The 26013-nt window shown below is 45.4% G+C and overlaps 1 protein-coding gene across 1 annotated transcript; it reads right to left on the reverse strand.

Annotated features, from left to right (window-relative positions):
* Window positions 1–3941: 3941 nt before the first annotated feature.
* On the reverse strand, window positions 3942–26013 carry LOC147635795 (phosphoinositide binding protein). Its single transcript, XM_086803225.1, has 2 exons — window positions 25670–26013; window positions 3942–4877 (listed from the first exon to the last, which is right to left on the reverse strand). Exons 1-2 carry the CDS (start codon window positions 25906–25908, stop codon window positions 4202–4204), a joined length of 915 nt encoding a protein of 304 aa, XP_086659351.1. The 5' UTR covers window positions 25909–26013; the 3' UTR covers window positions 3942–4201.

Raw genomic sequence — 26013 nt, forward strand, 5'->3', positions numbered from 1 at the left:
CAACATGTTATAATGGGAGGAATTGATGCCAATGGCAGGGGAGGGTACTCTATAGAGGAGAACATGACATTGTCCATAAAGCTAGCAAATCCGTAATTGCGAGATCTACTAGAGATCCACCTCATCACTGATACGATTGCATACAGTTATCGAAGGTGGAAGAAGGAGCAACCGATTGAGATAAGAGGTCGATACTCTTGGATAGACACAAATGAAGCCAAGTCAAGAATAGAAGATTTTGGGATCCAACCGAAGTGGCAGAAAGAATTCCTCAACATTCCTGAATATGGCAGCATTTACATGTGGTCAATCCTAACGTAGTGAGTGGACCCACTATATATGCCAATGAAGAGGTTGTTCACCCTAGGTGAATTTACAACAGAGCAAAGAAAGGACTCCCATGCCTATTAAGAGGTTGTTCACCCTAGGTGCATTTACACAACAGAGCAAAGAAAGGACTCACGTGCCTATTACAACTTCCCAATCTTTGAGCCTACCAAGTTTGAAAGCATAGAGAGTCATTGTAAAGGGCTCATGTTATGGATCAAAACATGGAAGAGAATCCAAGACCCAATGATAGTCGCTGCTTTATCGCTCCTTGAATTTCATAGTAGTCTCATTAGATCAGAGGTATGAATCATCGTTAAGGGACAAAAATAGCTAATAGAAACAATTCTTAAAATTGAGTTGGTTTACGTTTTGATATGAACAGGGGTCCAGAGGAGCAAGGCATTCTATATTACTATCATCGTCTATGATAGTAAACACTTCCTTTTGGACACCAATATCCTATTTCAAACGCACTCTTTGCAAACTGCAACCATGAAGCAACCATTATAGATTCAAGCTTAGGAGATGGGGCTTTTGGCCTTTGATGTTTTGAGGATGGAACAAACATCAAAGGTAGGGAGGGATTTTAACCCCATTTTGGGCTTAACAAAGGCACTCCCTACTACACATAGGAGTAGCCAAATAAGTGTTATGTAAATGGCACTCTAAAAGTTGTATATATTATGAGAAAACATGGCAAATGACTAATCTTAATAGACTAGGTTTAAGTTTGGACGCCCAAGTGTGAGTAAGGGCCAGTTATATAAGCGATTCTCTCATAATTAAAAAACACAATCCCCCTGAGAGATACATGGAATACCTACACCAACAGAAAATTTCAGCCCATGTTGCATGTGTTGTACGTGTACATTTTTAGCTACCAACTTGTTAGTTGGAATGGTTAAGCTTCTGACCCTCTTCCTGGATGTATGCATCTCAGCTCTTGAGCTCTTGTTGTTACTAGAGGATGTGGCACTTGAGTTTTTATCGACACATGGCAAATAAGCTCGATGCATCAATGAGTGTCGACATCGGAAGTACTTGGGGAGCTGCAAAAGCATGGGCCAGTTCCAGTGGAATGAGATGGTCCATGAGAGACCAATCTATAGCATCCTTGAGGGTGTTACAAAGGTGAATATGAGATGCTACCAAGGGTGGGAGGCCAAACAAAGCAAATGAGGTGGAGGTTGGGATGAAGTAGGAGTTTGTTGTAGATTTGTGGAGTGTGGTGGGAGCCATCTCATGTGTTAGGTGTATATACGTAGTGGCATGGTGATGCATGGTTGGAGCTTGTCTTTCAGATTTGAGGTATGATATTCTGCACAAGTACTATTGCAATAGTAAAATGACCAAGTATGGGTTAAGAATCAATTAGTCTAAGAGATCACGACATGGTTATTTCACAATAGTCACGACATGGCTAACTATGACAGGTTTTTCACATGTAACTAACTTTAATTTTAAAGTACAAATTTATTTCCAATGAATTCACCTAGTTAATAGTTCACCAAACCACCTTTTTAACCTTGCTCAAAATTTGGACGTGATTATCTTCTTCACAATGTGTAACTTTTTAGAGAGAAAATTGTGCATGAATTCTAGAGAGATTCTTTTTCTCTTTTCTTTTTTTTGTGTGGTTTTCATATCAATTTGTGTGGAGGAGATGGTTTTGAATTTCAAATTAGTATGTAGAAGATAAGTTTTCCTAAAAAAGAAAGGCAAAAAAGTCAACACTTTATGACATCCTCTTACACCCCATCCTAAAACACACCCAAATGTAGATACTACCAACTCACTAGGCATCTTCTCATTGAATGCACATTAGCGACTAATGAATAGTGGAACAAGAAATCACAACTTAATCCAAGACTAACCCTTGCTATTTTTTTCCCTTTTAGAATGATAAGAGGCTAAATTAATCACTAATCATTAATTAATCATACATAGAAGCATATATTAGTTTAATTTTGAATTACTAAGCTATGTGCATTGCCTAGTATGTAAATTAATAAATAATTAAATAATAATGAAACTTCAAATTATGTACTCTTCTCTTATGTGAACTTACGTAAAAGATAGCTAAATTTCTAAATTTTGTGAATTTTTTGGATTAATTTGGTGCACTATTACATCAAAATGCACTCGTAATCATTAATTCTAAGCTCACAGTAGCCTAAAAAGCACTAAGCCTAAAAGATCTAATCTTTTGAGTTATTTACACTTTTATCTTCACTTATCACTCCCTTAATACAAAAGCCAATCCAATTAGTTGTTTTAGTGAAAACTAAGACTTTTTTATAATTTTTCAAGGATAACCTAACTAAAACTAAATTGCATGTTAACACTCTACGCTACTAGAAAGAGATTGATGAGTAGATAGATTAGAGTGTTAGCATGAGTTATATGAGCATCTTTAAACTGGGGGAAAAACTTAAAGTGGAGCTACATGAATTTGCTTGGAGTCCTATAATGATGTGTTTGATTAGAGCTACACTGACATGAAGGAGATTAATCCATAATTCTATCAACATCAAGTTAATCTAATGATGTAAATTTTGCAACCATGCATACATTGATGATATACATGGACATTACTCTTCTCTTATGGATATTCTTTATCGATATATCTAAGCATATGTGATGATTTAGACATGCATGTGTCCATGATGCGACAGTTTCTTTTCTCACATGGAAGTTCTCTCTAATTTGTCATCAACAAATATATATATCCATGCTGCTTCATAGTGATCCAATATCCATGGTGCTTCATAGTGATCCAATATGTTCATTATTCCAGATCCATGGAGACAATCATGCAAATATCTATGCAGTTATTTCGTTAGCATGAGTCATGTCTTGTTTTATCTTGTTTGATTTCTCATGGTAGTGTAGGTAAGTATAGACATACGATATGGTGCTTAGTCGTGTGCACATTCCTAAAGTCATGCACTCATTTTGTGGGTCGTAGCTACCAAGTGTGCCCATGTGTGAGTTCTCCCCTTCAAATCAACTTTCAAGTTGTAATGGTCTACATAATTTCCATTAACACAAAGTAACTTGAGCAAAGACAAGAACCGCATTAGCAGACCCTTCAAACATCCAACTCAACTAACTTCAGAATTCAAACTCAACAATTCAAGTTCCTTTTTCTAGAGAAATATATTTATACTAATCACAAGGCTTGTACGCACAAGTTTACAAGCCAGCCACAGCCATCAACACTCATCACCAAAAACTCTTCAAAGGTTTCATCCAATCTCACGCATGCTGCTGCAAATGGAACAGACGTACACACCTTAGTAACAGATATTTACAAACAGAACCTACGTCATTTGAGAACACGCCAAAATGCACCGTCAATTACTTTGATGGCTCTTACCTTTCTTTTATTAAATCTAAACAATGGTTTTCTTTCATGATGGACCCTCCACTCTTATCTTCTCATGAATGCCCAGATAAGCCCAAGGCTTGTACCAAAAAGAGTGGTGCTCTGATCCCACCATTTCTCCTGAATGTAACCTCAAGCTCTTCAATTTCGGTTTCTTTGATATGCAGTTTGGCAAAGCTATTTCTATGTAGCTTATTGTTTTGCACCTTGTGCCGCAAAATCATTAATGGGGCATTTCCTCACATTTCAGGAAAAGATTACTGAAAAATCATCAATAGCAACAACATGGCCCTGGTGTGAAGGGAGACATGAGAGAGAGAAAGAGAGAGATTGGGAAGTTTTACTGTAATCACACCACCACAGTTGGCTTCATCATAAAAGATATAATATAACATGCAAATCTTAAGTGTTAAGACCAGCCAGCTGTCGTCTCCTGCTTACTGACATCATGGCCTTCAAAAGACTGCCAGCTTCTAGTCCCTGTCATGTCCGGACTACTGGCCTTGTGAGACCCATGCCAGAACCACTGCCCACATGTTTGAATGCCATGGCCTGTAAACCTTCATCGTGACCAGAAAATCCTGTTCCTCCCTTTTCAAGGACTACCACATGTTTCAGTTTGCACGGTCTACTGCAAACAGTACATGCACCGTCTTTCAACACGAAATTATCCACACATTTTTTACAGAAGACATGACCACAGTTCTTGATGGTCACTAGTGTAAGCGTGTTGGTCAAGGTGGTAGAGCAGCAGGGGCAGATGAACTTGGGCTCGAGGAAGTCCTCATTTGTTTCTCCTGGTAGCTCGGTGAAACAGACAGGAAAGAGGTCTTTCAATTTTACCTTCTCCTTGCCCTCTGGGCACACAGTGTCCGTAGACGGTACATCAATGCGCTCAGGCGCCTCTGGAGTTGCGGATGGCAACCAAAAAGCCTTCATCGTTCGCAGGGCCTCCTCTTCATAAGACGTCACTCTTACACTGTTGGCACCATGGAAACTGCTGTTCTTATCTGTTAACATGTTCTTGCCACTAAAATGGGGCACCGCACCATTGTTCTGACGCTCAAAGGCGTCCAGCTCCTGTTCCCTTTCCAAAGCCTGCTTTTCCAATTCCTCTTCTTTATCTTGCTTCTGTTGTGCAGCAAAACTAGAGAGCTTCCTGTATCATAGATGATAATAATGGTGTGAGGAAAAGATAAGCTAGGAACAAAATAAGTAAGAGCCACAAAATAAATGGCAACCTCATCTATTGCACCTACACATGCTTACACAAGATGATTAAATGTACAATAGAATCGGTATCAAGAGGTACATGGTAGAAAGTTGCCTCTGAGTCACCAGTTTTGAAGTTGGCATCATGGGATGATCCTTTCGAGGTGATTACCGATGCCAATAACCTTGCCATTGGAGCTGTTTTACAGCAAGATAGTAGACCAATGGCTTATTATAGCCGCAAATTGAATAACGTTGAGAAGAATTATTCCGTGTATTGAAAGCACTTCCTTTACGGGAGGGACTTCCCAATTAAGACAAATTACCAAGCACTTAAATGGTTGCAAATGAAACTCGCGGCGGGTGCCCGGGGGACTAGGGCCTTTGACACACTTGTTGATACCATCAATGCATATTAAAACATTTAAACATGGCCACAGCCTTAACACGTATCCATCATCACTTTGCATAAAACATAAAGCTGGACAAAACATCCACAAATGCTGAAAATGGAGCTTGCACGTGTGACACCGCATAGAGGCCGGAATGGGCCGACCCTCCCCCCCCTTGGAGTATTTTATTACCTAAGGAGAATAATATCATGTACAAGCTTTGAGGGCCTTACTCTCCCCACGGGAGATGCCGGATTATCCACATACAAATGCCATAACACAGCCCAACACAAGGCTACCAAGCCGGGACATAGGCTGTAGAAATGCCGAGCCAACAATATAATCCATATACCTCCGTGTGGGTACTGATTCTTCCCCAAAAACCACGAGTCTTCATGCAATAGAGCTGGTACAGCAAGTACAACTCTCCATTCAATCGGTACAGCAAGTACAATGGCTGGTACAGCAAGTACAATGGGTTGGTATAGTAGGTTTAGTGGCTGGTACAGCCGGTACGGTGGCTGGTACAGCAAGTACAAATGCTGGTGCAACAAGTACAATGGCTAGAAATCATAATAAATGATTAAATACCCTTGCCTTCAGTATTTCTTCGCGATGGAAGCCTCCAAAACAGTCCCCAACAGCCGGTATTCTTCATGGGCAGCCTTCAAGAGAGAGAGAGAGAGGGTAGCCATCATTAGGGCAGCCTGTAACAGTGGTAGAGGCTAGTGTGCAGCAAGAGAGCCTCCATTAATGAAGAGAGAGGGCTCCAATTTATAGATTTGGGCCTCCCATGAGCTAAAATGGCAAGAGAAGGCTACAATGATAGGTGGAGAGCCACACAATAGCTGAAGTGACAAGTGTGAGACCACTTGTCTCACTTTGATCCATTTTCTAACAAGTGTCAGGCCACTTGTCTCACTTTGGTCCACTTTCTTGCCACATGTCCCAATCTAAGAGCTGGGTCCTTCCATAAACTTTATCTCTTAAAATATCCCAACTAGTAGACACTCTGTCATAGGCACTTTGCCAACTCTTGGTATCTGCTCAATTCCAAATGTAATGACGCGAACAGAATTTCCATCGGAGTCGGGCCAAAAATAGCAACTCTCCTAAATTTTAGGAGTGTGGTCCTTTGTATTCTAGGATAATCCCCCATTCCCAAAGCTTGTACTTTCCAAATATTTAGGCATCCTGGAGTCCACCAGACCCCTTTCATACTGGGAAATGTCCAGGCTGGTGACATCCTCCTCAACTTCTTAAAAGTTGTCCGCAAGTTTAAGCTTCAAGCCATATATTCAAGATATAATCATGTCCCATCAAGTGGGCGAGACAAGACGGTCTCAAAAATCCAATATAACCGAAGAATCCATGTCCCAAAGAATCCAATATAACCGAAGAATCCATGTCCCAAAGAAATGGGCGAGACTAAATAAGTCTCCATAATACCAATATCAAAATCATGTCCCAAGATAAATGGGCGAGATAAAAAATAGTCCCATAAGTCCAGATATCATAATCATGTCCCAAGATAAATGGGCGAGACAAATCAGTCCCATAAGTCCAGATATCATAATCCATGTCCCAAGTAAATGGGCGAGACAAAACAGTCCCATAAGTCCAGATATCATAATCCATGTCCCAAGTAAACCACCTTTTATGAAAACCCTAGGGCTGAAGTAGAAGTACCTTTTTGTACCATATGAATATACTGAATTTCCAACATATCTCTCTCTCTCTACTCTCTCTCTATATCTGCGTTTTGCATCAGATGGTTTCCAAGAGTGTTTAGGGCTGAAAGAAGACTCCCAGAGCTTCCGCGTGTTACATTGGTATCAGAGCATCAGGCTCAGCAAAGCTAAACACTGATTCAGTCCCATATAATGGTGTAAAGGTCCAAGGTACAGGAAAGCACACGGATGCGAAGCCCAAGGCAAGGAGCCCAGAAGCGGGAAGAACTCTCAGGAGGTTGGTTGGTGGTGTTCCACAGTGCCAAAGGGGATGGCAGTCCTGTGAGCCGGATAGGTTCCCGGGCAACGGTCCCAAGGGAGGTTTATCCTCCAAGGGTGATGTGAGGGTGCCAGACTCATTTCTCAGGAATGAAGACCAAGACGGTGTTCAAAGTCAGGGCAAGAACGGATTGTGGACTAGAGGAAAACAGATGCATAGATCTACGTCAGAGACAGAGTGGTTTGGAGAAACAGGCCGGGTTTTCAGAGAAAAAGGGTTGCCAGGGATGGATGATGACAGAGGGACTTCGGGAAAAGACTGGGATGATGACACTCATCCAAGAGCAGGTTGGAATCCCATCATCAAGTTTAGCAGAGGGGGATGTCATGTGCATCATAGATGCCATGGACATTTTCAAGGCGAAATCCAGAAGAGACAACCAGATAAAGAGTATGAACCAGGTAGAGTCAGGATGATGGAGCACAGAGCACTTTTGGCAGTGTAGATTGGAGCAAGACAAGGGACTGTCCGCTGCAGGAGAGGGGTTGCTGGCTGCACACAAGGCTGTCGGCTGCTCACTGGAGTGGTCGGCTGAACCAGAAAATAGGAGCAGCAACAAGCGCATCATGCGCAAGGAGGAGGACCAATCGGCTGTAATAACGAGCATTTAACATACCAAGTGTCCAAGACACACATAAATAGCCAGTGTGCTCATAGTTTTATTCATTCACTTTACTAGGGAGTGGGTCCCAATAGTAGAGGATTTTGGGTGTGTTCCACCTTTTATGAAGACAGCCTAGGGCTGAAGTAGAAGTACCTTTTTGTGCCATATGAATATACTGAATTTCCAGCATATCTCTCTCTACTCTCTCTCTATATCTGCATTTTGCATCAGAACCAAGAGTGTTTAGGGCTGAAAGAAGACTCCCAGAGCTTCCGCGTGTTACACATTCAAAAGCATGTATTTGTCAGCCATAGTCGTAGTTGCATTGTCAGATCATTTCACATAGAAAGGGGACAGCCCCAAGGCAGCCCAACATGGGCTAGCCTTGCAAGGGAGTAATTAACCCTTTGCCATGTACATAGGCCAGTCGGCAGCCCTTTGGTAGGCCTGACATCCAGTCGGACAGCAAAAGCACCCAGTCGGCCAGCAGCAAGTCGGGCAGCATTCACAGTCGGCCAGCAGCATGGGAAAAGCATGCACAACATTTAATGCTCAGAATTTGCAGCTTTTGTCCAATGAAAGCAGGCTGACAACCCCCTTCTGGCCAACCAGCACACTGAAGGCATATATAAGCAAACGCTTCAGACATCAGTTAGTCATTCAGATATTCAGCAAAGTACACACATTTTGCAGCATCCAGTCAACTCCAAGCTAAGGAAGGAAGCTCCTCTTCACATTCAGCCAGCATCTGTGCAATTCTACAGCTATCTAGACTTGCATTAGTGGCCAAGGAGATTCTTCAGCAGAGCCTCGGACTAGGTGGATACTCAGCCGACGTATGGTCTTTGTTAACCTTGCGTTGGGCATTCATATCACTTGTACTCAGCATTGTACAACATTTCTCCAAAGAATAATATAAGCAAATACTCCTGCTTGCAAGGGGGCCCCTTTTGTGGGTATTGGGACCCAATATTGTGTCGTCCTCTACATTCTCATTCTCTTCTCTCTCTCTCTCTACTCTCTAAAGTTGATGCTAAAGATTCTCACCACATAAAAGGTATAAAGAAGGCCCTGTTGTGCGTTATCACGATCAAGCTCAGTGCATGTAACAAAAGTACTATTGACAATGGGACAAGGTGTGCAGACTATTGCTCAGTTCCTAGTCTATCTATGCACAAAGAGCACAGTACATCTAGGGGCATATTGTGGAAAATCAAGACCTAGCGCAAACCACATGGGAGGACAGGACACAGTGACACATGAAACCGTTTCTAGCATCTTTTCAACTAGCACAATTTAAGAAAGAAACTAGAAACGGGAAACGGTGACTCGTAACACAGTATATATCCTTAGTGCTAGAGGTGATATCATAGGGTGCTACACAAGAGCTACAATAGTACAGGGAGAACTTTATAGGACATTCCAGTGCTGAGGACTTGTCCCTAGTTCATAACATACGCGTTTGCTTGTGGAAGCAAACGTTTGCAAACGTTTGTACCATACACGTATGAAACACAAGTTTCATACGTGACCAAATCCCCACCGGATCTCCTCGTGATCGTTCCTGGTATGAGACTCGAAACCTGCAAACAAACCAAACAAACAACGAGGGGGTGCAGGCCTGACTCACCTCCCAACCATAACAGCCGTGGGCAAGCCCAGAGTCTTGGCTGTCCCCACCGAGCCACGAGCTGAGCTAACTATTTGACGTACCGACCAATCTCCTCCTCGCGACGTCCCATACCGCCACAAAGCTACCCTCGCGGGCCTCAAGAGTGCTGTCGGCCTTCGGCTGCGTAAAGCAGGTGCACGACTGCACTAGATCCAAGCTCCAAGACCATAGAGCTCTCACAAATCTCGCGAGACTCTATATGACTAATGACTAACCTTGGCCACCCTTTTATAGGCTCTTGGCCGGTCATCGGATGTCCACGCTTGGGCGCCCGCTCGTCCATACTTGGGTACCCGCCCGTTAGTCTATCCCTAACTCAGCTCGCCAATCAGCCTGCCTAGCTCCAAGCTTCCCCAAATCTCGAAGCTAGTCCTGCTAGAAAGGAACGGAGGGACCTGCGAGGGGCGCCACTGCGTTTTGGGGCCAATCGGTGTCCGTGTATTGTTTGCAGGAGCACTCTAGCTCCCCCTGTTTGTTTTCCTTTTCTAGGTCCTCAATGGCGTTGAAGTGTTTTATGTGCGAGTGTTTGTTTTCACCGCCCGTCAGATTTCTAAAGGCCGGTTTCAAGGTTCCGTTGCCGGGACACATCGTCGACTTTCTCAAGGAGGCGAGCCCGTCAAAAGCTTCAACATGAGGAAAGTGAAAAGGAAGTGCAGGAGACAGTGCAGGGTTGTGTGCCTTTGCTTATATGAGGTGAAGAGCAAGAGCTGAAGATGAAGCTCAGGAGAAAAGACACCAAGGACAAGAAGTAGTCAACCAGGAGAACAAGAAGCAGTTGAAGTGTTATGGTGCAAAACATTCGACAGTTTGTCACCGGTCGTATCTTCATAGAGGCTTCATGGGTTTGGAAGACAGTTTCTTTCTATGTTTAGCAGTGGTGATCTACTATGCTTCATCGAGGACTTGTGCTTACCACTTGGGTGGAGTGCAAGCAGGTTTTGGGTGCCCGAGGATGTATCACATGAGGCTCAGACGGAAGCGGAGGAACTTGACGAGGTTCTTATTCCCGAGCAGATACTGGCACATAAGAAAAGAAAGGTACAGGGTAAGGTTTCCCATCGCTATCCTGTGAAGTTCAAGAGCTGTTCACTGATGGATGCGAAGTGGATGGAGGAGGTTCACTGATGGATGCGAAGTGGATGGAGGAGGGTGACTTAGCAGATTCACCTCAAGATTTGCAGCTTTATCTTGATGCCTTTGAGTTGGAGTCGACTCTTGTTACGCCTCATTCAAGTTCAGCAGAGCATAGGTCTGGAGCATTGCCTGATGCTCAAGAGGGGGGTAGCACCTCCACTCCCTTGATACAGACAGGCTCAGATGACATCTAGAAGTCGCTTGGTGACATCTTTGTATTCACCCGAAGGTACTGAGGCTGACAGTACATCTGCTTATGGGACTTCTATGATCTTGTGTTCTAGACACATGAGATGATGGTTGAGTATGGTTCACAGTCGGCCGCACCTTGAACTATAACTGTAACTATGGATAACTCTATGGAGGGCATAAGTCTTGCGAGCAGTCCTAGAGTTGGTTTGGTTCATATATGGATTGAACTCTACTTGTGCATGTATGCATACACTTTTTGTGGTATTATTGTATTCTGGTGCCATTGGATCCTGGTACCATTGAGAATACATCGGGTAATACTCTGGATTGTGTCGTGTGCTGCATGTATATTGGTATGATACATCAAGTGCTTTATTATGTTCATGGATGCACCACTGGGTGTGACTCCTGCGGGATGGCCATGAGACATATGTAGGAAGTACTTAGTGGATGTAGTGTTTGGATGCATCGAGTGCTTTCATATGCTCACGTTGTACCATCAGTCGTGGGTCCTGTGGGATGCCCATGGACGTAAGGCTTGCGAGCAGCCCTTAGACTGTTACTTTAGAGTAGGTAGAGCATCTTGAGGAGCATATTGTTTGCGAATGCATATGTGTGTCATGCATATGTGTGCCATATGTAGAATGATGCATGATTTTGTTTTTGGCTAACACAGTTAGCGTGTTTCCATTTGGTTTTAGACTTTTGCTGTAGGTTCTGAAGGAACAAGCAAGAGTAATGTGACAATGTGGCCTATTATGCAGGATGATTGTTTTATCACCCAGATGCATTGGAGGGCCATTGTTTTTGCCATATGGGGAGTCTTTGCTCATAAGATGCCTTACTATGCCATTGAGTGCAATCGAGGACGCTTGCTATTTTTCAAGAGGGGGGTATGTCACGACCCTGTGTTTTTCTCTGGACAGTATGCAAGTGTGCACGGGAACATGGTGGACAGTGTCAATGGCATCAGGTTTGAGTTAAAAAGGAAGCCCATGTGTGGACAACCCCAAGTGTGAAGGGGGCAAAGAGACTTTAACTCAAAGGGTTTTAAAAAACCTTTAAAAAATATTTTAATGCCCTTCATGAAAGAAAACGTGGCCCTTATGCTATTATTGGGGCCACGTGTGTCTTTTTTGGAAAAGAGAGGGGCTGGCGGGCAGAAAAGGGTAAGGCACCTATTTTTTGAGGGTGGTGTGCTTTTCCAGTCAGGAGGGCTGCTCATCTGGTACACAGGCGGCCAACGCTGAAGTTTTGGAGTTTGGCTGCGTACAGGACTGCCCTTACACGCCTCTTTTCCTTCTCTTGCTTTTGTGTGAGCAGGCAGTCGGGCAGGAGCTGAATGGTGTGTGTGGATCTCTCCCTCTTTCTGCTGAAAAGCTGCGCAGGTCTGCAGGGAACAATCTGCCGGTTGGACTGCAGGTTGTGCTGGACGGTGAGCAGGTTTCTCGTGCTTCTCTCTCTCTCTCATGGAAGCAAGCGATGGGCTGCAGGCAGCTGTAGGAAGCGCACCACTGCAGAGGTGCTGGACTGAACAGGGCATGAGAGGCTCTCTTGGAAAGAGGGGACTGCAGGTGAAACAGGGGCGTACACGTGGGGACAGCCAGCACTGCTCTTTCTCTCTCTCTATCTGGCGACTGTTGGGTTGCAGAACAGAAGGTGGACTGGACTGCAGGCGCAGAGGGCTGAAACTCATGCTCTTTTGCACAAGAGTCGCTTACAGGTTGGTTTCTCTACACACATAGGCAGCCAGGTGTGTGCTTTTTGGAGGACGCCGTGTTTTTGCAAAAAGGAGGGGCTGGTTTTTCATGAACATAGACATCATGTCGATGGCGTTCAACTGATGGAACTTTCAGCTTCTCTTTGCTTTGGGTTCGGGACTGTTTTGGAAAGGGTTTATGGACTGTTTCGTGGCAGTTCATATGGCTATGAACATGAGCAATGCTCGGGATTGTTTTGAGATCAGTTCGAGGGGACTGTTTATGGGCTGTTTTTGTTTGGCTGCAAATTCAGCTGTGTACTTGGGTTTCCGGCTGCAAGTACAGGTCACTTGAATGTGTTTCTTGGCATGGGAGTGAAGCAAGCTCGCATGGCTGCATGCTCATGGAGCAGATTGTTTTCTTCCTGCTAGAAAGGAACAGAGGGACCTACAGTTATGGGCATCTCTATGTTGCCAGATGTTTCATGAGGGAACAAGTAACTAGATGTATGCCGTTGTTGGCACTGTTGTTGAATGGTGCCATGAATGGTTCTGTATGGAAACAAGATAGAAGTTTCAAAGGGAAACAGGCCTAAGGGTTTCATGTGGAAACAGGTCGTAGGTTTCTCGAGGAAACATGTTTTTGGGTTTCTATAGGTCACATGCAGGCAAAAGGTACAGGAATGGACACATGTTTGGTACAGCCTTGCTACTAATTGGGCAGGGGACAGGGAATCCATAACAGAGATGGATAGTACCCTTGGAAGGTAGAGAGGGTTGGTACAGGTGTGTCAACTGCATGAAATGTTGTGCTATGATACGAGTTCTCTTTTGAGAGACAGTTTGGGAGTCTGTGTTGTGATGCAGAAGCACTAGATGTGACCGGATGTGATGCTGTTCATAGTGTGAGAGGCTATGGATGGTTGTGGCAGCCCTGATCATAGGAGAAAGCTCCTGTATGCACACTTAATGTGAGAGAGTCTTTCGATGTGAACAATGGCTGGACTTGTTTGTGGATGCCGAGTGGACAAGAAGCCATGATGCAGGTTCTTTGCAGGCTTTCAGGGGTTCTACTGTGACGGCTGAGTTCCCAGCCTTATTGTAATCAAAGCTCTTATAATCAATTAAAGAAATACCGGGAGGGGCGCCACTGCGTTTTGGGGCCAATCGGTGTCCGTGTACTGTTTGCAGAAGCACTCTAGCTCCCCCTGTTTGTTTTCCTTTTCTAGGTCCTCAATGGCGTTGAAGTGTTTTATGTGCGAGTGTTTGTTTTCACCGCCCGTCAGATTTCTGAAGATCGGTTTCACCCAGCACTTCCTTAAGTCTAATGACATGAAATACAGGATGAACTTTCACATGAGAAGGCAAATCCAATTCATATGCAGCTGAACCAATCCTGCGTAAAATACGAAATGGTCCACAGTATCTAGGGGATAATTTCGGAGATCGACCTGTCCGTAAAGTCTCGGAATCTTTCGGAACTCGCAAATACACCATCGTTCCTTCATAGAACTCTCTGGGTGAATGATATCTATTAGAATAAAATCTGTCTTGGTCTTGAGCACTTCTAATAGATTCCTTCGCAACTTGTAACATTTCCTACATATCTTGCAAAAAATTACGTGCTGCATCATGCTGAAGTCCTGAGAATCCTACTGTAACAGGTGATCTAGGTTGAAAACCATACATAAGCATGAAAGGACTAAAACCTATACTCGTGTGCTTAGTACTGTTATATGCAAATTCTAACATAGGAAGATAATCCTCCCATGAACTCTGTCTTTTCGATACATATGCTCGAAGCATATCCTCCAAAATCTGATTCACTCTTTCAATCTGGCCATCAGATTAAGGATGATCAGAGGAACTCAAATTCAAAGTTGTTTCCAACTTCTCAAAAACAAGTTTCCAAAAATCACTCGTAAACTCCCTATCATCACTGACTATGTCTTGCGCCGTAACCCGTACAGTGTAAACAATTGTTCGATAAACTGCCGTGCTAATTGCGTAGCTGTAATAGTCTTCCGGGTCGGTAAAAATCTAGCCATTTTTGTCAAGCAATCTACCACAACCCAAATAGAATCGTGGCCTTGATGTGTTCTAGGCAACCCGGTAATAAAATCCATGGAAATACTTTCCCATTTATTATCTAGGATTTGCAAAGGATGCAACAACCTAGCCTGTCTAAAGCGTTCAGCTTTATTTGCCTGACAAATTTGACACTTTAGAACATAATCTTCTACAGTCCACAGTCTTGGCTATCCCCACCGAGCCACGAGCTCAGCTAACTAGGTTGACGTACCGACCAATCTCCACCTCGCGACGTCCCATACCGCCATGAAGCTACCCTCGCGGACCTCGAGATTGCTGCCGGCCTCGGTTGCGTAAAGCAGGTGCACGTCTGCACTAGATCCAGGCTCCAAGACCATAGATCTCTCACAAAACATGCAAGACTCTATATGACTAATGACTAACCTTGGCCACCCTTTTATAGGCTCTTGGCCGGTCATCGACGTCCACACTTGGGCGCCCGCCCGTCCATACTTGGGTGTCCGCCCGTTAGTCTATCCCTAACTCAGCTCGCCAATCAGCCTGCCTAGCTCCAAGCTTCCCCAAACCTCGAAGCTAGTCTTGCATGCGTGTAGCACACGGTAGATACTGTGCACATGACAAGACTCTAGACTGTACTTGCGCAATGCCTACAACTTACAAGAATTCAATGCTTTTCGAAACCCTAACCCTACAGTGCTGTAACTTGTAAGCCTGTACTATAGAGTCTAGACTCTAGACTATACTATATAGTACTTACTACTAGTTTAAACTTACATCCATTCAATATTTTTACATTCCTTCTCAAATTTCTCAAAATAAAATACGCTCAATATTCTTTTTTTTTAATAAAGGATTCATGGGATTTACAAAATCAATTATACCCATATTTTCTCTTTTAGTATAAACACTAATCCATTTATCTAAATACATACTAATCTACGACTCATCACAAAAATTAAGGCTCCAGGGTTTGAGAAGATGGAGATCACCTTGGACATGATCAACTGTCAGAATATGCAGCGGAAATGATATCCAAACTTGGGTAGACAAGAGCAAGTAGACTGCAGAAAATAATCAGCACAAGAAACACAGAGAGATGTGTGTAAACTCTTCTCTATACACAAGATCCCGAAGATACTGAATAAATAAGGCATGGGGACTAGGGTCCTATATATACCCCCCTAGAGGGCAGTCGGCCAGCATCAGAGAAGCCCACGACTGATAAAAGAAGTCCACGACTGCATAAATGCAGTCGGCCAGCTATCTGGTGCCAAAACCTGATCAAAACCAGTCGGCCAGCAGCAAGAGTGCCCACGACTGATAAACATCCAGTCGGCCAGCACTGTACTGCTCTTGGCACCCTCTGGCAGCCCTCCCAAGCCTCAGAAAAAATGGAAAAAATAGGGAAAAAATACGAAGAGTGGGGAAAAATGGGAAAACACCTCATAAGGACGGACACACCCACAACAAAGGCCCTGGTGTATAAATCTAGACAGGAGATGACTTCTAACACCCCCTCTCAGCTCCTGGCTGTGAAACCAACCACTGGGAGCTGGGGTGCCGCCTGAGCAAGTCCTGAGAGAGCGACTTCGTGAAGAGGTCCACCGTACTGTCCTCCGTCGAACAGAACTCCAGCAAGATGTCATCAGCAACGATCTGTTCACGAACAAAGTGCCTCGGGATGACCATGGGTTCCTCCAGTGGAAGCCCAAACCTGCAATGTAACCTCCTCCTGCTCCGTAAAACTGCTCCTGGGCCATAAGTAGATCTCCTCGTGTCCGGATCTCCTCCCCAAACCGAGTCACTCCAACCGTGGAGTCGGACTCCATCCAACAATCCCCCTCCTGTGTACAAGAGTCCATGATCCTTCGCATGTCGCAGAAACCACAGGAAACGCAATCCTGCCTCCCAAAGAGACATCTGCAACCAAGAGCTCAACTGCCTCATCAAGAAGCTCCCGTCCAATCCGGTGTCCATCAACCAGATCAATGAACATTCCAGCTTCTGAGTCACGGAGACATCACACTGCTCACAAGGATCAACACCTGTTACGGTGCACAAGCAAGTCCTGGAAACCTGATGAAACCTGTCAACCACCCCCTCTGAATCCGGAACCACAAAGCCTGGAGAAACCACCTCCTTCTGCAAGTAAGCACCTGTCACCTGCCTGGCTTTCCGAAAGGTCCCCGTGGAAAGAACATCCTCAACTACTGGAAGTTCTATGTCCCGAACACTACGAGACATCAGAGCATAAGTGACCTGTTCAGCTTCCTCTGACTCATGAACACGAGAACTACCAACCTCAGTACTGGAAAGTTCCTGCCAACTGCTGCCGTCTACTGGCAAGCTATCCACCACCTGGTCTCGGAAAGCCCGCTCCTGCAGCGTATCCACACCTGAGTAGCTATTACCACACTGCCACTCATCACAATCCTGAGGACCTGGGAGAGAGAGTGCTGAAAGCCTGTAGACTCCATTCTCCACTCCACCTTCCCAAACCACTTGGCCTGTTGCTTTGTCCCGAAGAGCAACAAAATGCTCATCAAACTCCACCCGTACGCCAGTCTTGCATACCTGATGCACTGACAACAGATGAAAACCAAGTGCCGGAACATACAACACCTGGGAGGAATGCTTCCCCCCTCTGCCATCGGGAACTATCTCCATCCTGCCCTCACTGTGAACTGGGATAGTGGACGTATCCCCAGTAAGAATATGACCAGAAAGCCTGCAGAGATCCTGTAAACCGGAACGGGAATGAGTCATGTGCCTGGAAGCACCACTATCGAGAATCCACTCCCGAGTATCCGTTGTGGAGAGTCCTCCAATCTCCTCCCTGCCTCAAGAAAATGAAACATCGGTGTCCATCACCTCCAGGTGAACAAAAGCCAGAGTCTTCATGATTGCTGAGGAGTCTTCACCCTTCTCGGTCTTCCGCTTGGAACACTGCCTCCGGTAGTGGCCTTTCTCGCCACAATCATTACAGGTCCTCTCTGCCTTCAGCTTCTCGCGGTCAGTATCGGACTTCTTCTCAGAAGACTTCTCCGATGAAGCCTTCCCTTTGCCCGAGTTACGGCCTTTCGACCATTGGCCAGTAAAGGCCTCCGAACCTCCACCCTGAGGAGGGTTCGTGAATCGTTCCTCCTGGTCCAAGACCATGGGCACAAGCTCCTCCCACGTGATGGTGCTGAGCCTACCACTGGTAATAATCAACGAGTAAAATGCTGAGTACGAAGAGGGCAAATGTGACAGCAACGTTATGGCAATGTCCTCTGACGATATCTCCTTCCCAACCTGGAGAACTTCCTGTTGAAGAGCCTGCAGCTTGTTAATATGCTCCCGCATCGTCGACGACTTTGCAGGGCTCATAACCCGCATCTGTACTTCCAAGGAAATCCTCTTCATGGGCGATACCCTATTGTAAAGTGAGACCAAATGCTGCCATATACCTCTGGCCAGCGTCATGTGCTTGACATGATTGATTACCTGCGGTGTGCAGTTGAGGAAAATAAACGAACGGACCCTGGCGTTGACACGATCCCACATCTGTGTCTGAGCCTCCCGGTCCTTTCGGGTTGACGGTACCTCCCCTTCCTCTACTTCCGGCCGTGGAACACCAACAATGACGAAATCGGCGAGGTCGTAAGACTCCAGAACAGATTCCATCATCACCTTCCATATGCCGTAGTTGCTCCCGTCCAACTAACGGTCCACCGGGAACGTGGGGAGTGTCGGGATCTTCACATGTCTCTCGGCCATCTCTAACAGATCTGCCATAGCGGGGATGTACTCTGAAAAGGGTGGGTGGGTGGGAACAAAGAAGAACTGATACCTGCAAGTGGCTGTCCAGCAAATCAGCCCGCCTTCCTCTTGCTTCTCCTCTTCCCGAATAGTCCAAAACAGTCCACCAATCAGCCACAAAACAGCCCCCTCTTGCTCACACAAATCCCAAGACCTATCTAGAGCCTAGGGCTCTGATACCATGTCAGAATATGCAGCGGAAATGATATCCAAACTTGGGTAGACAAGAGCAAGTAGACTGCAGAAAATAATCAGCACAAGAAACACACAGAGATGTGTGTAAACTCTTCTCTATACACAAGATCCCGAAGATACTGAATAAATAAGGCATGGGGGCTAGGGACCTATATACACCTCCCTAGAGGGCAGTCGGCCAGCATCAGAGAAGCCCACGACTGATGAAAGAAGTCCACGACTGCATAAATGCAGTCGGCCAGCTATCTGGTGCCAAAACCTGATCAAAACCAGTCGGCCAGCAGCAAGAGTGCCCACGACTGATAAACATCTAGTCGGCCAGCACTGTACTGCTCTTGGCACCCTCTGGCAGCCCTCCCAAGCCTCAAAAAAAATGGGAAAAATAGGGGGAAAATACGGAGAGTGGGGAAAAATGGGAAAACACCTCATAAGGGCGGGCACACCCACAACAAAGGCCCTGGTGTATAAATCTAGACAGGAGATGACTTCTAACATCAACAAGGAAAAAGGTGATGAAAGGTTGGTTTCTTTGCAAGAGATGCAAGAGCCTGATGACATTGGGACAGCCACAACCACAAATGTTGGAGGCATTGAGAAAAATGTGGATGATGAGTCAGATGATGATGATGAGGATTCTTCTTCTTCCTCTCATGAGGATGAAGAGGAAGAAGTAGAAGGGGATGAGAATTCAGGTCAACCAGTGTCCACACCTCCTATGAGGAAAAACGCTGAAGAGAAGGTACCTTCGGGTCCAATAGATGAAGCCCACGTGAAGGTAGAGCTACTAGCAAGATCGGTTCAGAAAAACGCAGCAACCATGGCTGCAAATCTGAAAACGCAGAGGTAAAAGGGACTGTAGAACAAGTAGAATACAACAGAATAGGCTCTTCCAAAGTTCCAAGTTTCATGAAGTATTTTATCTCTAGAGTAGTATTTAAATTTCTGCTATGGATGCTTGTTTGCTACAAGTTACAACTTGTGCTTTGATTTATCTAGTTTTCACTATTTAGCCTTGAGGCTTGACCCTTGGGTAAGCAATGAGCCTTTATGTAACTTGTAAGTGTTGTAACTTTGGAAGTTTTTATAATAGAACTTGGAGAGCTTGAGTTTACAATGTATATTTGTATCTATTTGTCTAAATCTCGTCCTTTCTATGAGGTATTATATGGGTCACGTATGTTACTCGGCCTAGGCCTGAAACATACTCCAAACATTCTTACATACCCGAATGCATATGCGTTTGCTAAACGTATGTTATGAACTATGGACCTGTCCTTATATGTGCCCTTCATCACCTGATGTGCTCTTTTTTATTGATCAATGAGAGTACTTCAACTAAAACTTCTTGCAAGTCCTTTGGGGCCGAAGCCTGATGCTCTAAAGCCTAGGGATAGTGGTCCCTCCCCCCCCCCCCCCCCCCCCCACGAGGAGCTATGTTGGGAGTGGGGAGTGGGAGCAGCAGCCGGGGGGTGGGGGGGGTAGAATGTGCAGCGGAAGAAGGGAAAGTGGAAACACAGGAGAGAGAGTGAGAGAGAGATGGAGAGGAAACACAGGTGAGAACCTGCTCTTAATATCATCACCAAAAGGAATACATGTCCCGAGCAAGAGAGGAGAAAACCTCATATGTGAGGGACTGCAGGAAACAATGCTCAGCAAGCAGTGAGTAATGAGGGAGGCATGCCAGCTATATATATGCCCATATGAATGCAGCCGACTGGTGATAAAGAACCTCCACAGGGAAAATACCCAAGACCATAAAATGGAGAATAAATATGGGTAAAATATATATGAGGGGTGACCAGCCCCTCAAGCTAACATGGTCAGTCCTAGAGGCTAAAATAGGACACCAAGAAAGAAACTCCAAGAAGCCAAAGACATTGTCCTCGATCAAAGATGAAAGACTGCAAAAACAAGTACCAAGAAAGCTCGACAAGCAATCTCCTCAGTAACTCAGCTACAAAAGCAACAGAACAAGCTGCCAGGTACACCGCTCCTCTGGAAGAAAACAACCAAGTAGGTTGCGACGTGCTGCTCCAACTAATGGTTCCAAACCCAAGTGTAAGAACACTCCCCGAAGTCGAATGTCGCGTATCCAGCCTGGAGAAGGTATGAAAAACCTCATAACCAACCAAGATTAGATCTTGTATATGATCAATCCTGGGAGAAGCAAATTGCTCCTCACTGGAACCCTCAAAAGAAAGTCAATCTGCTCCAACTCTGTACCAAGAGTAGCCAAATGCTGTAGAAAAGCATCATCTGAAAAGGTCGACATCGCAAGATGTAAAGACGCTGTAGAAAAGATGGGGTCCATCTGCTCAAACTCCATAACATGAGTTGCCCAATGCTGTACATAAGTACACGCCACTGAGGTGGGCATCGCAAGATGAAAGGACTCCACATCCCCCTCTGAAAAAAGATGTCGTCGGATTGGTATAAGCCCAACCTGATTCTGATCCAAATCCAAAAAACTCTAGAAGTACCACTAAGCCCCAGGCACGGTTAGCAACCATAGATCCAAAGCATCCCACTGGGTCCAAAAAACCATCCTCTAAAACAACAAGCCTGCAGGGCTAGCAGGGGGAGGGGCATCCTCAGAAGCATCACAAAGAGATGCAGAGATAGACTCCTCACAATGAGGAAGGAAAGCAAGAATATAAACTGCAGTGGTAACAAAGTCCTCAAAAGCATCACAGATAGCAGAAGATTGTTTCATAAGTAGAATCAAATTCCAAGAATCAGCAAAACAAATAAATGATCCATGTGAAAGGATCACACCGCAAGGGCAAAACACCCTCCTTGTTTTGCAAACACGGCAAAGAACACAAGCTCGGAAAAAATAAACTCTGCTCAGGATCTCTGAAAAGATCACTGCTCTCCTCCAAAATCTGTAAACTCCTGTCACAGAAGAAAGTCTCCATAGATACAAAACAGCTCCCGAAACTGATCCTCAAGAGAAGTAGCTGGAGATAGGCCCCCTCTGAGTGTAGAAAACTCTTGTCGGAAGCAACGTAGCCAAAACACTGCTATCCAACAAAAATAGCATTCCACTGCCAACAGTAGACAAGGAACATGAAAAAAACGAAAAACCGTGTAGGCCAAGAACAAAACACAGGTATAGATGCTCCAAAATCAGCAAAACGCTGACTGAAATCTGAAATTCAGAATCCTCCTCATGTACTAAACTGCCTCCAAAGCCACAATCCAAACAATAAACCCCCTCTGCAAGTGATCTGTGTCCACTGAGAAGAAAACGCAACCAAACAAGAGGCTACAAACCTGAAAATTCAGGTCAACCAATGTCCACACCTCCTATGAGGAAAAACGCTGAAGAGAAGGTACCTTCGGGTCCAATAGATGAAGCCCACGTGAAGGTAGAGCTACTAGCAAGATCGGTTCAAAAAAACGCAACAACCATGGCTGCAAATCTGAAAACGCAGAGGTAAAAGGGGCTGTAGAACAAGCTGAATATGGAAACGTTGAAGCCTCAGATCAAGAACTGCTGCAGAGAACAAGTACAATCAAAGGAAGAGAGGGGGGGGGGAAGGGGGATGGCACAAGATAACCAAAAGGGACAGGCGTTGGCCTAGGGCCTAGTAGAAGGCCCTTTGAAGAGGCCAAAAGGGGAGCACAGAGAGCTCCAAGAACATGGCATGGGAAAGCAAGCCCAAACAGGCCAGAAATGCAGCCTGTTGGGACAGCAATGTTACTGCCTAGACCTGGGAAAAAAAGTCGCCTGAGAACCCTGGAAGGTGCCGCCAGAAGGGCAGGTATGTTGTCCTGAAAAAAAATGCCCGTCAGTCCGCCTAGGGGCTGCCAACTGACGCCCTGATGAAGAGGGACTGCAGCCCACTGAATCGGGGATGTGTCGGCCCTCAAAGAACTGAAACGCAAGCTTCACCGCATGAAAAAACGCAGATCTGTCCATAGGCAGAGAAACGCAGAAATCAAGAGGTAGACGAGGGAGCATCCAACGCTGCCGATCACCAACGCTCTGATACCATGATAGAATGTGCAACGGAAGAAGGGAAAGTGGAAACACAAGAGAGAGTGTGAGAGAGAGAGATGGAGAGGAAACACAGGTGAGAACCTGTTCTCAATATCATCGCCAAAAGGAATACATGTCCTGAGCAAGAGGGGAGAAAACCTCGTATGTGAGGGCCTGCAGCAAACAATGCTAAGCAAGCAGTGAGTAATGAGGGAGGCATGCCAGCTATATATATCCCCTTATGAAGGCAGCCGGCTCGTGTGATAAATAACCTCCACGACTAGGAAAATACCCAAGACCATAAAATGGGGAATAAATATGGGTAAAATATATGTGAGGGGTGGCCAGCCCCTCGAGCTAACATGGTCAGCCGTAGAGGCTAAAATAGGACACCAAATAGGAAGCCAGCAAGAAGGGGATGATGTCTAACAGAGGGGACACTGGCGGTGCTCTCCTAGACTAATTGCGGGGATAACCTCTAGCCAAGTGTCCCATTTGGCGACAAATGAAGCACTGTCCAGGGAGGCTAGAGTACTTGACTCTCTGCAAAATAGGATCCCTTGATCTGTCTACCTAGTGGTCACATGTTAGGGGCTCGCCTACACATATTCTGGGGAGCTTTGAGCACAAGCCCTGCTAGGTCCCTTGGAGATTGTTTGGCTTACATTCAAACAGCTCCCCCAATGGTCCAGGAGAGGGGCCTGGCTAGGATCCAGGGCAAGGACAATCTCAACCTCAACATCGACTCTACCATTGCTCCGAAGTGTATGACCCCGATCCCTGACCCTATTCCCCCCCTCCCCCCCCCCCAGTAGCTAGGAGTGTTCACCATGCATGATATTCTCTTGGTAGATTAGTGAGAGCTCCGCCTTGCTCAACTTTTCAATTGGACCTCATGGCAGATTAGTGAGAGCTAAGCCCCCCTTGGAGCCTGAAGGACTTCAAGGGATACACGTTGCAAAGGGTGAGGGTGATCAAATTCCATGCACATGAGTGGCACATTGACCCACCACCGGCCAAGGTGTAGAGACTCTGGCATTTATGGATTTAGGAGAGAACCGGTCCCATCGCACGTCTCTAGTGGGACTCCAGGGAGTGGACTTGGTGTGATCCAGCAAACAGTCCGAGTACCCCATTTTTTGCATACACCACACGGCTTTGCCCTAGTATCCAAATGCCCAAGGTCAAGGGCACTCCAACTGCAGCAAAGAACACTGACAATCCTAAGGCCTCTCACCGCACTTTCTCAGATTTTTGGAAGAGGCTACGGGACAGCTTTCGGCCTCAAAAGATCTCTCTTTTTGTGACTGGCACATAGAAGTTTAGCGGTAGGTCCAACATGAGTGGCACATTGACCCACCACCGGCCAAGGTGTAGAGACTCTGGCATTTATGGATTTGGGAGAGAACCGGTCCCATCGCACGTCTCTAGTGGGACTCCAGGGAGTGGACTTGGTGTGATCCAGCAAACAGTCCCGGTACCCCATTTTTTGCATACACCACACGGCTTTGCCCTAGTATCCAAATGCCCAAGGTCAAGGGCACTCCAACTGCAGCAAAGAACACTGACAATCCTGAGGCCTCTCACCGCACTTTCTCAGATTTTTGGAAGAGGCTACGGGACAGCTTTCGGCCTCAAAAGATCTCTCTTTTTGTGATTGGCACATAGAAGTTTAGCGGTAGGTCCAACATGGCTATCCCACTAACCTAGATACTGCATGTCTGTTCTTATACCTGGCCAACAACTCCAACCAATGTCCACTTGCCACATGACACTTCTACAATAGAGATATATCACAAATGATCTATGGGGAGTGGCCAGCTTGATCTGGGAGAGTGGCAGACCCGAGAGTCTGTGTTGCGTGTGATAACCTTAGTCCTATACTAAAGAGGATTAACCTTAGAATTGATTAATCCACCCCATTAGAAGCAGATTAATTGCTTTCCTCACGAGTCTTGATGCATGAGAATTGTAGGTGGGCAAGAGGCAAACATCTCTTCATGAGAGACAAGGACCTAAAGATGGTATTGTTCTTCCATGTTAATTTTTTTCTAAAACATCTAACAATGTGGTCATTGTTCACTTTTTCTCAAGATGATTCTGGTGATGCCTGCCCTCTCCCAGCTATGCTATGGCACTATTATGGAATGTGTAAAGCAAAAGCTGAATCAACACAATACAAAGCATTGAATTATAGAAAGAAGTGGAGAGTAAACAATATTAATGATTGATTGATTGCAAACTAATGGCATTCGCCCACCCATGTGCTCGAAGTAAGGAGCTTTAATGGCGATCTATACAAACTCTGGACAGAGGATGTCTTACTTATAAGAGCGCTTGAACACAATGAGCTCGATAATGAACTAAGGCTACCGAACTAGTCTATATATAGTACCCAAGCTTGGCATGGACGCAAGTCGGCCACAAAGGCAACCAACCCACAACTTGGTCCAAAATGACCAACCGACCACATCATCTGCCTAGGACCATATTAGACTACAACAAGGTCCTGTAGGAACTTAGCACAGCTCCTACAACCATCTAAGACAATATGGACTCTCAAACGGGCCCCACAACCCGAGAACAATGTGTCCTCGGTTTGTTGTCCAGCACTCACTAATACACGGTCACATAGCTTTTCCAATTGCTAAAGCAAGACATGTAAACATCTGTAACAAAACAACGCCAGTCATTTAGACAATCCATAACGGCAACCTAGATGGCAAAGGCAAGAGAGAAAACACCAAAGCATTAATAAAAGACCTAGACACCTGCAGCCTGCCCTGTAAGACAAACCCTATCAGTTTACGAAAGCAGTACACAAAGATTTATGAGGACACTTCCTGCATGTATTCCCAAATGTATCACTAATCCCTCCTAATCTGCAAATCCTAACAGTTTTCGAAAGCAGAGCACATAGATCTATGGAGGCATCATCAAGTGCGAGAGATTAAACCTACGTCTCTCTCTCTCACGCACACACGCACGCACGAATAGACAGACCTCTTGATGTCCTTCTTCTGGGCGAGCAGACAGTGGAGGATGCACTCCTTGCAGAAGAGGTGGCCCTTGTGGCAGGAGAGGGGCTCGATAAAGGGCTTCAGACAGATGCAGCAGGCATCGAAGGGCTTGATGGAATCCTTGCCCAGCCGCTCCTTCTGCGTGCCGTAACCTAGCTTCCGCTTCTCATCGTAGGTGAAGAAGGCGAGGTCGTTGTTGTTCTTGGAGTGGCGCTGCGGCATCTTGATTCTCTGATTTTTTCTGCACTCTGCGAGGTTTGCATTTAAAATGATCGGTTGCTTTTCAGGTCGGAAAAATATTTATTTAACTACAAAAAACTACACACC

This window comes from Cibotium barometz, chromosome 9, assembly GCF_041138505.1.
Source record: "Cibotium barometz isolate CiBa-2024 chromosome 9, ASM4113850v1, whole genome shotgun sequence".
Lineage (NCBI taxonomy): Eukaryota > Viridiplantae > Streptophyta > Polypodiopsida > Cyatheales > Cibotiaceae > Cibotium > Cibotium barometz.